This window comes from Chenopodium album, chromosome 4 (genome assembly GCF_948465745.1).
Source record: "Chenopodium album chromosome 4, dcCheAlbu1.1, whole genome shotgun sequence".
Taxonomy (NCBI): domain Eukaryota; kingdom Viridiplantae; phylum Streptophyta; class Magnoliopsida; order Caryophyllales; family Amaranthaceae; genus Chenopodium; species Chenopodium album.
In genome coordinates, this window is record NC_137837.1 from 496,496 (window position 1) to 510,773 (window position 14,278).

Below are 14,278 nucleotides of genomic sequence, written 5' to 3' on the forward strand. Positions count from 1 at the left end.
ACTGATTGGAGTTGAACTGAACTGAACTGAACTGGAATTAAGTAAATGTGAACAAGCCCTTAGAATTGAACCAAAAAATTGAGCACTTAGATTACAACGCAATACAGTTAAGTAGTATTTGTTGTAAGGTGAAGTATGATCAAGAAGGTAATGATAGTACATTTTCGAACGTGTCTATAGCTAAGGTTTTAGTAATCACCTGATTTTTTTCATTTATTATTTTAAGAACCACATGCAGAATTGGAGAGATATGAATTTATGGAATAATCCAAGTTTCGAAGTAGTTGTTAATGACAGAAGGCGTGTTGCATTGGTAAGTAATTGTTTGTGTATTGTACGTACAAGGTGGACATATTCGATAATTTTTACATATATTCGTTTTTTTAATGTTGAAGCGTATCCCAGGCACATTAGGGCATATTCTCCGTGATGGCAATGTAACTGTATATCGAGGTCTTGGCAATCATTCGTGGACAGTTGTTATTCGGAACGTGAAAATGGGTTCAAATTGGAAGTATTTTATCGAGGACGGATGGCAATAATTTATAAATGAAAATCAAATCATAAATGGAGACGTGTTGAAAATATTTTTATGCAACAATTCAACCATTCACGTTAGAGTTTTTAGATCAAGAATGGAAATAGGTAATAATGCCCCATAGTATAATCTTAGTTAATTATTATTCTCTAACACTTAACAAGAATACACAAACATTTCTTGCTATCCTTGAGCACTTGTTTGAGACCAGTACAACAATCTTGTGAGTCGTTGATGGGGTTGGATGGATGATCAGAATTAGAGATGTAGAGGGAGGAGAGAGATAGGATGATTAGGAAAAGCCTCCATGAAAGAGCAGCCATGATTCTGTTGAACCCATGAACAACCCACATGTGAGCATTCTCTTGTCCCACACTAAAAACACTAAAGGGGGAGTGTAGTGGTAATGGAATCCTACATCGAAAGAATTTAAGAGTTACCACCACTATATAAGGCTAAGGGGCTACTCCCCACATTACCATATGGTTTTGAGGTGGAACCTACTTGGTCTTGTGAAGTGGTGGACTTGCACTCTCCCATGACGGGTGCGGCCCAGACCCGTATTTAACATATTCAATAGAGAGGTATGAAAATATGCAACAAGTGGTGTTGACTATTGTAGACACAGTGCTTGCTTATACGCTATGTTAAGGTAGATGAAGTTTTGGTGTCAATAATCTTAGATACAATGATTCACTACCCTCCAATATTTTATCTTTCTGATAGAGACTTGACACAACTCTAATCTGGATTAGTTAGAGTCTAGTATGGTAGACTCTGAATTACCGAATACACTTGCATACAAAATAATCGTTTTATAATATGATCAATTGGAAATCAATACAGTTTTAATGAATTCTTGACGTGCTTATGTGTATAAACTTAAAATGTATGCATTTCTATGATGTAGAGAGTATTAAATCTATACACTTTTCGTTATAAAGACGCTTTAAAAAGTGAGCAAAAGATTTCATATGCATTTTATTAAATGAGGTAATTATTAGGCGTACAATAAAGCACGTGCATTAGAAAATCCAATTAATAGACCCTTTAAGAAGTAGTTGACACTATTCATTCCATAGCATAATTTGGCATTTCATCAACTTGAGCTGGAAACCGTTGCACCTAGCCATCAAGAAAAACGAGTCATTAATTAAATTAAAAATTTGACAACTAATGTAGATAATAATTTTTTAAATGACAAGTCACTTTTCTTTTTCACATACATGACAAGTTATTTTTTAAAGAGCAATCTTGGTATATTATTCTAACCAAATCTATAAAGTGGCAAATCTTTATGAGTATTTATGCACTATAAATAATGAGACGCATTCAAGATACACGGCCCAAAAATTTGACCTTAACAACAACTTGACAGATTCACATTTTACACGACGATTAGAAGCAAGGGCAGGCATTATTACACCTAGTCATCAACCAACATATTTAACACCAGTCTAACACAGTAACAGTTTGATCTCAAGTACTATATCAATAATTTTTGACAAATTGATAATAAGAAAGGGTAGAATTACAGAAAGAATGTACCTTTAACATCCACAAATGCCGAGAAGTACAAGAATGAATCGTCTGGAACTGATGAACATCAACTTTCTTGTTGACAAGACCAAATTGCAAGTAAATGTTATCATTAGGAGGCAAATCAACCTTAATCTCATCAAGTTTGAGCCATAGCAGTAACCACTTCACCCGAACTCCCTCCAAGTTAGTGATTGATCCCAGCTTGAGGGTGCCTGATATGAGCTCGTCGTAGCTGACTAAGTACTCATCCAACTGCACATAGCAAGGCTGCTTTTCGAGTTCCACCATGAAGCTGCCATCTTCAGCAGAGAAGGTGTAGTTCTTGACTGCGTCGGGTAAGAGACCCCTTGGGAGCCCGAATGCAGGGAGAATTTCATGGATGGAGATGGCTGTCGCTGCGAGTTGGGGGGGTTGGAAGAGGATCATGATGAGGGAGAGGAGAGAAAAGACGGTCAAGAAACCCATGCTTGGATTGGACCATATGCTGTTTCAAAGAAAGGGATTGGATAATGTAAAACACAGAAGATGAGGGGATTGAGGGTGACAGCTTCCCCGTGATACACGAGCTTATGATCTTTGGCCAAGTTTGGTAAAGACTTAAACAATTCAATACTGCAAGTCAATGCTGATTTAATTTCCTTAATTAAAACTGTACGTTAATGGACACTTTTTTCTAATGAGCATGCCTTTTTTTTAAGAGTGATTTCCCTTAGCTGTGAGATAAATGAATCCCAAATTGTGCACGTAGAAACAGAATTTAGCCTGGTATATTCAGAGATGAGCCACAAAGTTAAAAGCGAAGCAGAAACTCAAAGTAGATAACATGTACGAAATAGTAGATTCCAGGATGCCGAAAATATCCATCACAGGATTGTTTACAGTATTACACACATATTCTAGGTACTAGGTAGTGGGTATTACTAGGCTACATTTTCTCCGATACATTCATCAGAGAAGAATTCTACACTAAATAGTAATACAAGTGTAAGCCCTTAAAACATGGGTCATGTACATATTATACTTTTATCTTAAGCAGCCGGAGACCAAACTTCCGTCTTACGGCAAGGCCATCTCAGCTTCTGCTATTAGACTATGGGGAAAACAAGCAATCTGAGCCTTCATTCATCACTGATAAGTGATGCATTTTATTCGGTCAGCAACATAGGGATATCTCCATCAATAGGAGGTGGAAGCTGCAGACAAAATAAGGCAAGATAAGAGAACGATTTTAATAAGAAAATCACTAAACAAAAATTAAGCTGCAGAAAAATTCTATCAATCATACAACACAACACTAAGCATCAACTAAACCACAATGTTCAGATTAGTACAAATTAAAGATAGAGGAAAATGTATGGCCTTGTTTTTAAAAAATGGAACCACTCACTTAGCTCTACATCTTGATTAAGCAAGACTATATAGCTAACATTACAATACCCAGTACTATCTTCAAGGTAAATTTTGAAACACCAGAGGAAACTTGAGCTCAATAAAGCAGCTTTGCTTAAATTTCCCCAACTGACCATGTTATTTTACCTTGATGGAACAATACCCATGCAAGCAGAATATGCAAGAACCACACAAACTACCATGCAGTAAGTTCTTAGCAATTTCAAGCAGAAAATAACAAAAAAAAAAAAAAAGGCACCCCTCACTACCAGCCCACATCCTTGGAATGTTTAGCAAGAGAGACACGCTTTTAAATGATTGTCAAGAGCAGAGTCTTTGTTAGTATTTAAACTTACAACAATAGATTTGAATTGGATATTCTAAACCTTTTGGGAACGGAATGCCAAACCACATTATGCAAACAGAACAAACTACATTATCACACAAATGCTATCCTTTTAAAACATTAGCCTATATTATCTAAGTTTTCATAACCTTATTGGCCTTAATCCAATCACAAGCAATCACAGTAACAAACAAATCAGAAAGCTACAAGAAACAAGTTCTTCAATAAGCATCTTTATTGGAGTATTTTGGGCCCTAAGCAAGGATTAAATAAGTGCTACGGTGAAAATAAGAAAGAAGCAACATTAGATAAGTACCAAGTCACCAATAATGCTAATACTTAGCATACTACTCCGTTGTAAGTATGAGTAATAAGTTTGTAACAACAGTTTTAACTTTTAAGCAGAAAACACCGCAAAATGACAGCTTATGCACCAACGCATATGTCCAGAATGTGAGCAAGAGACTAGTACAAGACATGCCTCTTATAATAGCTATTGAATTCTAACAAGAATGATCAAGACACCATAAAAGGAACTTTGTCAGTAGTTAAAACTTCATCTCTCAGAATTGTATTGCATTGCAAGATTGAACATTAGAGAACAGAATGTCGATCCATACTCTTCAACCAAGCAAATAAGATGGGCATAAACACATAATAATTCCTCAAATCACAAAGCAGAGGCCGATGATCGGCATGAAGCAAGTTCTACAATTGGCAACTCCAAGGGTGTAGTTAACTACAGTGATTAAGCTTTCAAAACTTGCTGGGATAAAATTAGAAAGACACAAAAACCTTACAAAATTGATTACCCAAGTCAACAAATGACGCCAATAATACAAAAATTAGTAACGACAATTCCACACCTTATCTTCTACCACTATATTAGTCTTATTCCTATTTCACATTGTTTGACTAAAACAACTAAATTTGACAAACCACCAAAAGATAGAGTTGACTAAGATGAATAATTTAAATCATTGATTTATCAATTGCCAAGTTTACAAACATGAATCTTGATCAATATAATTGGATAATCTATCAAATTCAGCTATAGAAATTAGAAAATCACAATTCATAACATAATTAGCTTATTCCTAAATCAATAATATTACAATTCTTGCTCAATAAGGTTGATTAAATTACAATCGAAACATCAAAACATAACAATAAAAAGAAATCATAATACCTCGAAGCTCCAAGAACGAAGGTTCGCGCCGCGAGCAGCAGAAACGGAATCACGGCAAGAATGAATAGTTTCAAACTGATGAACACTGAGCTTCTTGTTAATCAAACCAACCTGAAAGTAAATCGAATCGGAAGGAGGCAAATCGACCTTAATTTCATCAACATCAAACCAAAACAAGAATCGTTTGACTTGAATTCCTTTCAAATTAGTAATCGACCCAATTTTTAGGGTTCCAGTGATGCGTTTCTCGTAGTAAACCAGGTAATCGAACTGAATGTAGCAAGAAGTGTCGAGGTCAACGACGAAAGCGCCATCATCGGGAGAGAGAGTGTAGTTGTTGACGCAGTTGGGTAAGAGGCCGCTTGGGAGGCCGAATTTGGGGAGAATATCGAAGACGGAAGGCGGAGTTGGAGATTGAGAGAAGGATGGAGTTAAGGAGAGAGAAATGGTGATGATGAAGAGGAGAGAGAAAATGGTGAGGTAGGGTTTTGCGGAAGCCATTGATGATGTTGAAGAATTGAAGATGAAGGTTTTTCAGAGGAGCGAGAAAATGAGAGAGAGAAGAGTCGGAATTTGTAGGAGAGAGGAGGGTAGAGAAGAAAAATGGAGTTACATTAAAAAATGGATTACTGAGTGAGGAAAAGTCCAAAAGCTGATTAGGACGATGATCATAGATAAGATTATGCAATGCTATAGAGCATATTCGATCCTAAATACTTGTAAAGTTGTAAGACCCGTTGATCGAATGATTATTTTTCTGTAAAGTTGTAAGACCCGTTGATCGAATGATTATTTTTCTTACCTTTTATGAAAAAAAATACATCAATTTTAGAAGGTTAGAGCATTTTCAATAGCAAGTTAATGGTCAAAGAAGCTTGTATTGACACTTCAAATCATGAGCTAATTTGTGTCTCGATGGTTAGCTATTAACTTGATGTTTTATTGTCTTTCATATGTTAATAAATACAAGTAGTTGGCTAACATTCGATCTCCATCTTTTTTTCAAGCATGTTAATAAATATACAATTACTTGGCTAGCATTCTATCTCCATTTTTTTTTCAAGCAAATTGGCTTGCCAAACGATAAAGCAAATTAAGCTAGTTTGGTTAGCCAAGCTAATTTTCATTTTAAACTCTAATGATTAAGCAAGTAGCTTTGAAATTTAAAAAATTATAAGCAAATCCTTAGCTCTGGCCAAGCCCCAAGGGGCATGGAGTTAATTAAGGTTTTGTAATTATGTTGTTGGGAGGTAAAACAATAAAAGATTAATGCAAACAAGTTCAAAAGATATAACAACAAAAAGTTCTGCAATTGGGGTTAATAATAAGAGAGCATAAATAATGGTGATCTATGCCAAAGTAGAAAACGTTGCTAGCTTTTCATAAGAAATAAAATAGATGAATGTTACAGGTAATTTAAGAATGGAGAGAGAACATAAGATTTGAGATGTTCCTAAATTTGTGCTATATATGTGATTTAATAAGTTTTGTTTTTGATATCTATAAGGCTTAAGTGTTAAATTCTTTACTTCAATGTTATGTTTTAAAGTTTGAGTAGAAAATGTCAAACCGTTGTAATAGAGTTTTGAAATGGAATTTATAAAGAAATAACGGTTAATGACTTAATGTCTTAAAGTGTGAGTAGAAAATGTCAAATCGTTGTAATAATATGAAACGAAGGTATTGTGTACACTTGGATGTAAGATAAAACATGTACTCTAAAGGCCTGTTATGATTTAGTGAAAAAAAGAAGAACTAAACTGAATAGAGCTAAAATGAATTGTTTATGGTAGAAGAAAATTAGAAACTAAATTGATTGGAGCTGAACTGAACTGTAATTAAACTAAAGAGAACAGGCCTAAGTACAAATGAAGGCTATGAAGCCAAACGCTTGCAGGACATTAGACAGGCATTAAAAATATTTCCAAAATTAGTGTTAATTTTTAAATGTATGTCCAAATTACGAGTCAATCTGTGTAATTAATGTACAATTAAATGCATGTCAAAGTCACGAGTCGATTGATATAATTACCAATAAAAGGGCAAGTTTTCTATTGGCCTAAGACAAACCCCTCTAAGAGTGTAAGCCCACGTGCTAGTTGCTACAATCGTCTAACCCTCATCAACAATCAAGCCTGGCTTATTACTCCGTAAACAAATGTAAGATATATGCTAAATGCCTATGTCTTGGGCAAAATTAATATCTCAACGACTAACAACCTCTCAATGAATTGAACATTATGGGCCACGCCACAGCCATATAGGGCCAACGAAAGTAACATGCCCATAAAACCCAATTGAAAAATTCAAAGCAAGGTTGGATCTTCATTCATGCAACATTGATATTCCAACTGAGCATAAGATAAGATAAGACATTTATCTCTAGTCTAAGTAATGTTGTTGCCAAAATAGCATCAGTACCCAAGGATTACTCTTGCTGCAGCCTCCATCCCAATATTAACTCTGTGCGCAGAAATCAGGTCATCGACCTAACCCGATCAACCACTATTTCTCAAACAAAGCCCAAATCACCATCAAACAACTACTACCCGAACCCGACGTTACTTATGGATGGAAACAAGTAGCCTAGGTACAATACTTATGGCACATGATAAAACGATAGCGATATTAATTACATGTCAATGTCGAGTATCACACACAAATAACGTACCATCTTAAACTATCCGTGCTACATTGCCTATTGCAAAAGCAAGGAAGGCCTACATGTTTATTTAACACTACTGATATGATGATAACCACATTATTGTGAAAGGCAAAGCTGATTTAGATAGATGAGCAATTTTAATGAAAATCCATTAATCAATGTAGTTATGAGGATAGCAACACCATAGCTAGGTAGAAATAAATGTGTGGTGCCACTTGCCTAACCTCCGGCTAGTTGCGTTACATTTCACCATTAAACGTATAATAACAATAATAGTCCTTTAAAATAATTGTACAAAATTAAGACTTGTTTTTTTGTAACAACTCGATCTTTTATTGTCATTATTCAAATGTCATTAGTTTCACAGAAATTACAACTAAAAATAATCGATGGTAATACATTAACATATACCTTCCTAAAAACTCATAAGGGCGCGAAGAAATTCTTGTAAAATTGACAAAATTAAGCAGACATGAAGATAAAACTTAATAAACCTATATGATGAACGCAATTCTTCTAAAATCCTGTTAAAAGACAAAGTGTGAAACAAAGCTCCAAATCAAGGCTCCATAAAACATTTGAGCAACCAAACATCCCTTGCCCTTTCCACTATCACTAGTTTCCTTGGCGCTCGCTCCACCACCACCACCTCCTCCTCCTCCTCCTCCAGTGGACTTACCTGCGACACAAGATCACAACTTTAATAATAAACTGCCTTACCTTTTTGTTTTACTTTTACTTTTTTGTGAGACAATTACCGTTAAACTAAAAATATTCATTTAGAGACAAGGGAGCTGAGCAAAATAAATAAAAAAAAAAATTAAATACAAAGTACTGTATAAAATAAAATAAAATAAAATAAAATTTTAAATAAGCATGTGTTAGGTGGGCAGATTTGATCTTTCATTCATGATGTGGAACGCTAAACGGCGCCCTCAAATCTCCAAGTATCGCCCGCATGTATAACCTAAAAATACGTTCCTACCCTTATTATAAAACTAATCAAATTTTTCTAGTGGTCACCCGCCACTAATGACTATTGATCAATGATCAACCACTTTAGCTTTCAAAATCAATCAAATTTTTCCAATTTTACAAAATTAATATTAAAAATACTAACAAAATCAATAATATTATTATTAACAAAGCCCATTGATTTCATATAAGCATCCTTTTCATGAGCGCAAGCTGCAGCTTTGGTTCTTGGCAACAACCACCACCTCCACCACAATTACCACCTACTTCATTGTCGTCTTCGTCTTCTTCTCACATTATTAATAACAATAACTATACTGTAATAACAATTTTAACTACAAACAAACATAATTTTTGGGCGTATAAAAATACATTCTGGGCAAAACGCCTATTTTTTTCGCACATAAGAGTAGGAAACGCCTAAAAAAATCTAATCTTGGACGGTGGTTCGAAATTTTTGGGCGTTTCTACCCAGAGATTTCGAAAAAAGGGTCGTTTCCTACCAAAATCCACTAAATGAACCCAGAAAATTCATCATTTTGTAACAAATTCCAGCAAACAAATAACCAAAAAAAAAACATATAAAGAAAAAATAATTATAAAAAAAAAGGAGAAATCGCAGAACTTCAGGATTCCATAAATTATAAAAGAAAAAATGGTTGAATATCGGAAAGAATTGACACAACTAGTTCAGATCTGAACAGCAGGATAAGGTGGTGGTGGCGGTGCACCAAATTATCAGCCAGAATTAAGAGCAATTGATATAGATTGATTGTCCTATTACCAAAATACCAATAACGAACTGTCCTAACTACTATTAACAAAGGTTGGATAGCGGTGACTTGTAAGTAAAGGGAGGTAGTGGTGGTGGTGGTGAAAGTTTATGGAGTGGAGTGAAATGGGTGTTGTGATCGGAGATGGTAGTAATTAAAAACAATTGTGCTAATAAAAACAAAAAATAAAAACAATTGTGCTAATACAAAAGGGTAAGTTTGTAAATTCAGTTTTATTTTGTGGGCGTTACTCGAAGATTTGAGGGCGGTATTTAACAATCCCCTTCATGATGCTAATTGTGGGTTATTATTAGATTAATTCTGTACAAATTTAAAAGTGGCAGAAAGGTTAGAAAAGGAAAAAGGAATCAAAGTTTACCACTAGAAGCTGGAGTCCCACTGGTTGGAGGAGCAGCAGCAGCAGCTTTAGCAAAATCATTGAAGACCTTAGCCTCTGGAGAATTGGGTGCCAAGTGCAGAAGTGCTGTTCAACCACAAAAATATAAGGAAATATTAATTAAAAATATAATGATATACGAAGTATACTCTAATAATTTTTTCAGCTCCTTTTGTCCTTCCGTATCTAAAAAACGAAGAACAAATAGACACGGAGGGAGTACAATTCAAAGGGCTTGAACGATAAGAAGCAAGAAATAGATATGTACGCGTGCGTACCTGGACATTCATCAACACTAGCATTATCAGTGGCATGACATTCCTTAGGTAGACTAAGAGCCAAGGTAGAATTAACCTTTAAGCCGAGGCTGGGATCGTTACGGTCCTTAACAAGGATACACAAACATTTCTTGCTATCCTTGAGCACTTGTTTGAGACCAGTACAACAATCTTGTGTAGGAGACTTAGCCTGACCACCAACATAAGGAAGACATGTTGCTAACCCAACTAGTTGATTTGCACACTCTTCTTTATCCTTGTGTATGTCACAACTACACTCACTTACTAGCAACAACACTAAAATTGACAATAAACCTACTTTCCTATGTATTCTTGCCATTTTTTTGTGTGTGTGAAAACTGAGGTATAATGAAGAGATAAATAACACTCTTAGATTGAGACGTTATTTAGCTTTTGTGAGTAGGGTAGTAGTGCTCAATATAATGGAGCATGGTGCTTTATAAGTGTGCCCATATTAAAATGTTAGTCCATGTCACCAATTACAGGTGGCAACTGTAGAGATAGAAAGGACAAGCAATTAGCCAATAATAAATGCAATAACCCCATATACCCTCTTCTACTCAATTTTGCTTCACCTTATAATTACAAGTTTGAGTATTTTTCGAAATTCATTTCATAGTCCCGGTGCTAATAATTTCTATAAAACAAATTGACAATTTTGCAAAGAAGAGAAAAAAAAAAAATTCTCGGTTACATTTTCAATTCACATCTCACAAATAAAAGTGTGCAAATAACTTATATGAATTCCAAAAACATCAATTCTTGTTCTTATATATTGACCAAAAAATATCAATAGCGCCTAATTAATTCGGTGTGGCTGAGAAATTATTAAAGTATATAAGCAATGGTGCCTTGGCAAGTATGTGTTGTTAATAATATATTAGTGTTACGGCTATCTAAAAAATTGAATTTAAATAATGAAGAAGACAGTTTGGCTTCCACATATCAATTTTTTTTTTTTGGATATTAATTAGTTATTGTTAGAGGACCAACTCAACCAAAAACCCGTTTGGGCTAAAAGTGTGGATGCATCATGGGCCCGGCCTCCTCATACCCAGCGCTTAATATTCTACTTGAAAGTGGGGGGTGGATGAGATTCGAACCCGTGACCTTTATGTCACGTTGGCTCTGATACCATGTTAGAGGACCAATTCAACCAAAAGCTTAAGTTGATGATTGAGGCCCAGGAATATGTTTTATACTCTATCAGTTATACACGAAGTATGGCTTCTATTATTAAGTGTATTTAACAATAATGATCTGAGGACGACCCACGTCAAAATAAATCATTGTGACCACCCAATCGTCAAAAGAAAATATTGTCAATTCATCATCACAATTCATAGCATTATCTATGTTAGGAGGGATGGACGGGGTAGGTAGTGCCGTAATGGGTCTTGTGAGAATTGCAGTAATTCATATTCACGTTTGACATTTCTACTATGGTGTGTAAAGCAAAAGAAATTCAAAACATATATATGCGCACACATGTACGAATGTTAATGGTTTATACGTGGGTACGATTTGATCTCACAGAGGTGGAAGGAGGGCCACTAACGATCTAACCACTAGACCAACATTGATTCTCAAAAATATAAATTCTAATAGTCTTATATAGATATATGTATTTGATACTACGACGGTTTTTATGACTTATAAGTGACAATCCTAACGATACGATTTTGTTATAGATAATGAAAAATATTTTTGTCTTTTATACACGCAAAAATGCCAAAATGTGTGACTTCGTTGTGTCGTAGAAGAAGGGATCAATCAACGTGGAAACCAAAATATAGATGCTCCGTAGCTCTAAAGGTAAAAATTAAGTCAATACCAAAGGAAAGATGTTTGTCCAAACAACCCGTGAGGCCGTGATAAGATATTTGTCCAATAAGTTTTACTGTTTTATGGCCGCATTAGACAAATATGGGTTGATTCACTTAATTGATTTCAACCACAAACATCCAAATAAGTACGAGTATTCGCTCATTCAAAAACAACAAAAATGTACTCTTAATAAAAGAGTTTTATCTCCGTCTCTAATTTTTTTATTATTATTATTATTTTTTTTACACTAGTCATTTTCTTTACAAAAGATTTCAAATGTAAAATATAAAAAGATCGGAGTAAGAAATAACACATAGCGAATTTCACTAAGTATTAATTGACACGGTCATAAATTTTCAACCTTTTGTTCAACCACCACCCGATCACCACCCTAAGTCCCTCACCAGACCACCTAGCCATTGCTCAACGTCTCAACTTGACCAGCGGCCACCTGCCGACCTCCACTAGTGACACCCAAACTAAACCTTTATTTATACCACCACCAACATGTAGGTGTCCACGAAAGCATTGTAGCCCCCACCTTAGTCGGTGCTGCCACCTGCCCACCCCTACTAGTGCCGCGTGTAATTATATTCATTTGAATGATTTGATTGAAAATATTTACAATTTATAGCACATAATTCATACCGTATTTCACTATTTCAGGGAAAACGTTTTCCCTTATAATAATGGTAGCTTTCTTTATTACAAAATTTAAGTAGAGTCCCATTTGTTTAGCTTTTTTTGGGTGGATTTTTTAACTTCCTGATTTCAAAAGCATAGTGTTCATAAATAAAAGTATTTAAAGTACATTCACCAAGGCTGTGAAATTAATGTAATACACTAAATTACTAATACAAGTATACAATATACATGTTTGAAACACTAAATTAGGATTCTCATGTTCATTTCTGTTAGTAAAACAGCTAGAATTAGTACATAATCCTTCCCCTGTGATGAATTTATAGTCACCAAATACGGAGTACTATTTTACTAGAAATGACTCGAGTATTATAAACAAACTTTGTTGTAAAATTACGTAGTATATGTCATAACCTTAACTATGAGGAGTACGTAATAAGGACAGCCTGACAACTAACTATGATACAGATGGAAGACATTGAATAATTTTGATTGTCTATTTGTCCACGTCCTTCAAGTAAATCTGGTGCATGCATTTTCCTCAAGTGCGTACAGAAACTTCCATATACAAGCTGCATATCCTATATATAGAATTTATTCATAAGTATCTTCTTTCACAATAAAACTCTGCTATGAGAAATGACGAGTTGGTATTCCATAAAAAGGGAGGGTTGGGGTTGTTTAAATTGAATGCTAAGATGGAAGTAACAGTTGGGAACGTTTCATTAAATTAAGTAGTTGCTATAATAATAATGTACCAATCATGAATGATCATCTCAGACAACCATGCATTATTATTACCATCGGCCATCGCAGCTGGAGTAGCCCAATTTGCACCCAATCTTCATTTAATTCTAGCTATATTGCCTATATATGTACCCTCGTCTATAATCTAAATTATATGGTACGGAGTACATACTTTTTCCGTTCCACTAAGATGTCCGTTCTTCAGTCCAAGAATCATTCGAGTTTAATAAGATAATTTTGGAACAAAAATTTATTCAATCTACAACTAAGAACATGAAAGAATAATATTTGCTCAAGGTCATATATGCGCATAGCAGGATTCAAATATGGAAACATTATTGGCTTAATTCTATTAAAATTGAACATTTCATGATATAAAATTACTCATTATTATGCTACGTACAACAGCTCGATCGATTTGTACACTAGCTAAACACCCAAAACTTATTGACAGAAGACCCTAGCTAATGTATACGGAGTAGAAAGGAGAGTCGTAGACGCATCTCCCCCTAGGAAACATCATTAAGACAATAAGACGAGACACCCACGAGTAATGACAAAGTTACGAGCATATGTCCAGAGTTTTATTTGTGAAATAATATTGGACTTACAGAGTACAGTGAGAAAATCTGGGCCTGGACACTTCATGGGCAATAATATTGGACATAAAAATGGGCTGGACATGACAACGATGGAAACACATTTGATTGTCAACCTGCCATTTTTTTCCATAGCCCTATCATACTTGTATGTAGTACTATAATCCTAGGACCAAGAGGCAAGAATTAATGTGCATAAATGAATTATTGAATTTGCTGCATAAGAATTTGATACTTTGATCAGAATAAGAAGCTTTATAAATATTAAGATTATATGCAAAACAATATACTACGTAAGTAAAGATAAGAGTAATTGATAAGAAAGTCAGTGTCAAGTATCAAAACACTGA

The 14,278-nt window shown here is 34.9% G+C and overlaps 2 protein-coding genes and 1 long non-coding RNA gene across 3 annotated transcripts; all 3 read right to left on the bottom strand.

The window, feature by feature from the left end:
• Positions 1 to 1,495: 1,495 nt before the first annotated feature.
• On the bottom strand, positions 1,496 to 2,652 carry LOC145626220 (uncharacterized). The gene is made up of 2 exons (XR_014110973.1): positions 2,087 to 2,652; positions 1,496 to 1,663 (listed from the first exon to the last, which is right to left on the bottom strand). It is a non-coding gene; the product is annotated as an uncharacterized LOC145626220 (long non-coding RNA).
• A 218-nt stretch (positions 2,653 to 2,870) lies between these two features.
• Positions 2,871 to 5,643, bottom strand: LOC145626221 (uncharacterized). Its single transcript, XM_081678651.1, has 2 exons — positions 5,005 to 5,643; positions 2,871 to 3,273 (listed from the first exon to the last, which is right to left on the bottom strand). Exons 1-2 carry the CDS (start codon positions 5,503 to 5,505, stop codon positions 3,226 to 3,228), a joined length of 549 nt encoding a protein of 182 aa, XP_081534777.1. The 5' UTR covers positions 5,506 to 5,643; the 3' UTR covers positions 2,871 to 3,225.
• Positions 5,644 to 7,975: 2,332 nt separating this feature from the next.
• On the bottom strand, positions 7,976 to 10,537 carry LOC145628372 (non-specific lipid transfer protein GPI-anchored 14-like). Its single transcript, XM_081680662.1, has 3 exons — positions 10,093 to 10,537; positions 9,797 to 9,901; positions 7,976 to 8,348 (listed from the first exon to the last, which is right to left on the bottom strand). Exons 1-3 carry the CDS (start codon positions 10,430 to 10,432, stop codon positions 8,197 to 8,199), a joined length of 597 nt encoding a protein of 198 aa, XP_081536788.1. The 5' UTR covers positions 10,433 to 10,537; the 3' UTR covers positions 7,976 to 8,196.
• Positions 10,538 to 14,278: the final 3,741 nt, after the last annotated feature.

Coding starts and splice junctions, on each gene's coding strand:
- LOC145628372 (XM_081680662.1), bottom strand. CDS start 10,432: ATGGCAAGAATACATAGGAAAGTAGGTTTATTGTCAATTTTAGTGTTG. Junction 9,902..10,092: donor TAGTGTTGATGAATGTCCAG/GTACGCACGCGT, acceptor GTGGTTGAACAG/CACTTCTGCACTTGGCACCC. Junction 8,349..9,796: donor TGGGACTCCAGCTTCTAGTG/GTAAACTTTGAT, acceptor CTTGTGTCGCAG/GTAAGTCCACTGGAGGAGGA.
- LOC145626221 (XM_081678651.1), bottom strand. CDS start 5,505: ATGGCTTCCGCAAAACCCTACCTCACCATTTTCTCTCTCCTCTTCATC. Junction 3,274..5,004: donor TTCGTTCTTGGAGCTTCGAG/GTATTATGATTT, acceptor TTTTGTCTGCAG/CTTCCACCTCCTATTGATGG.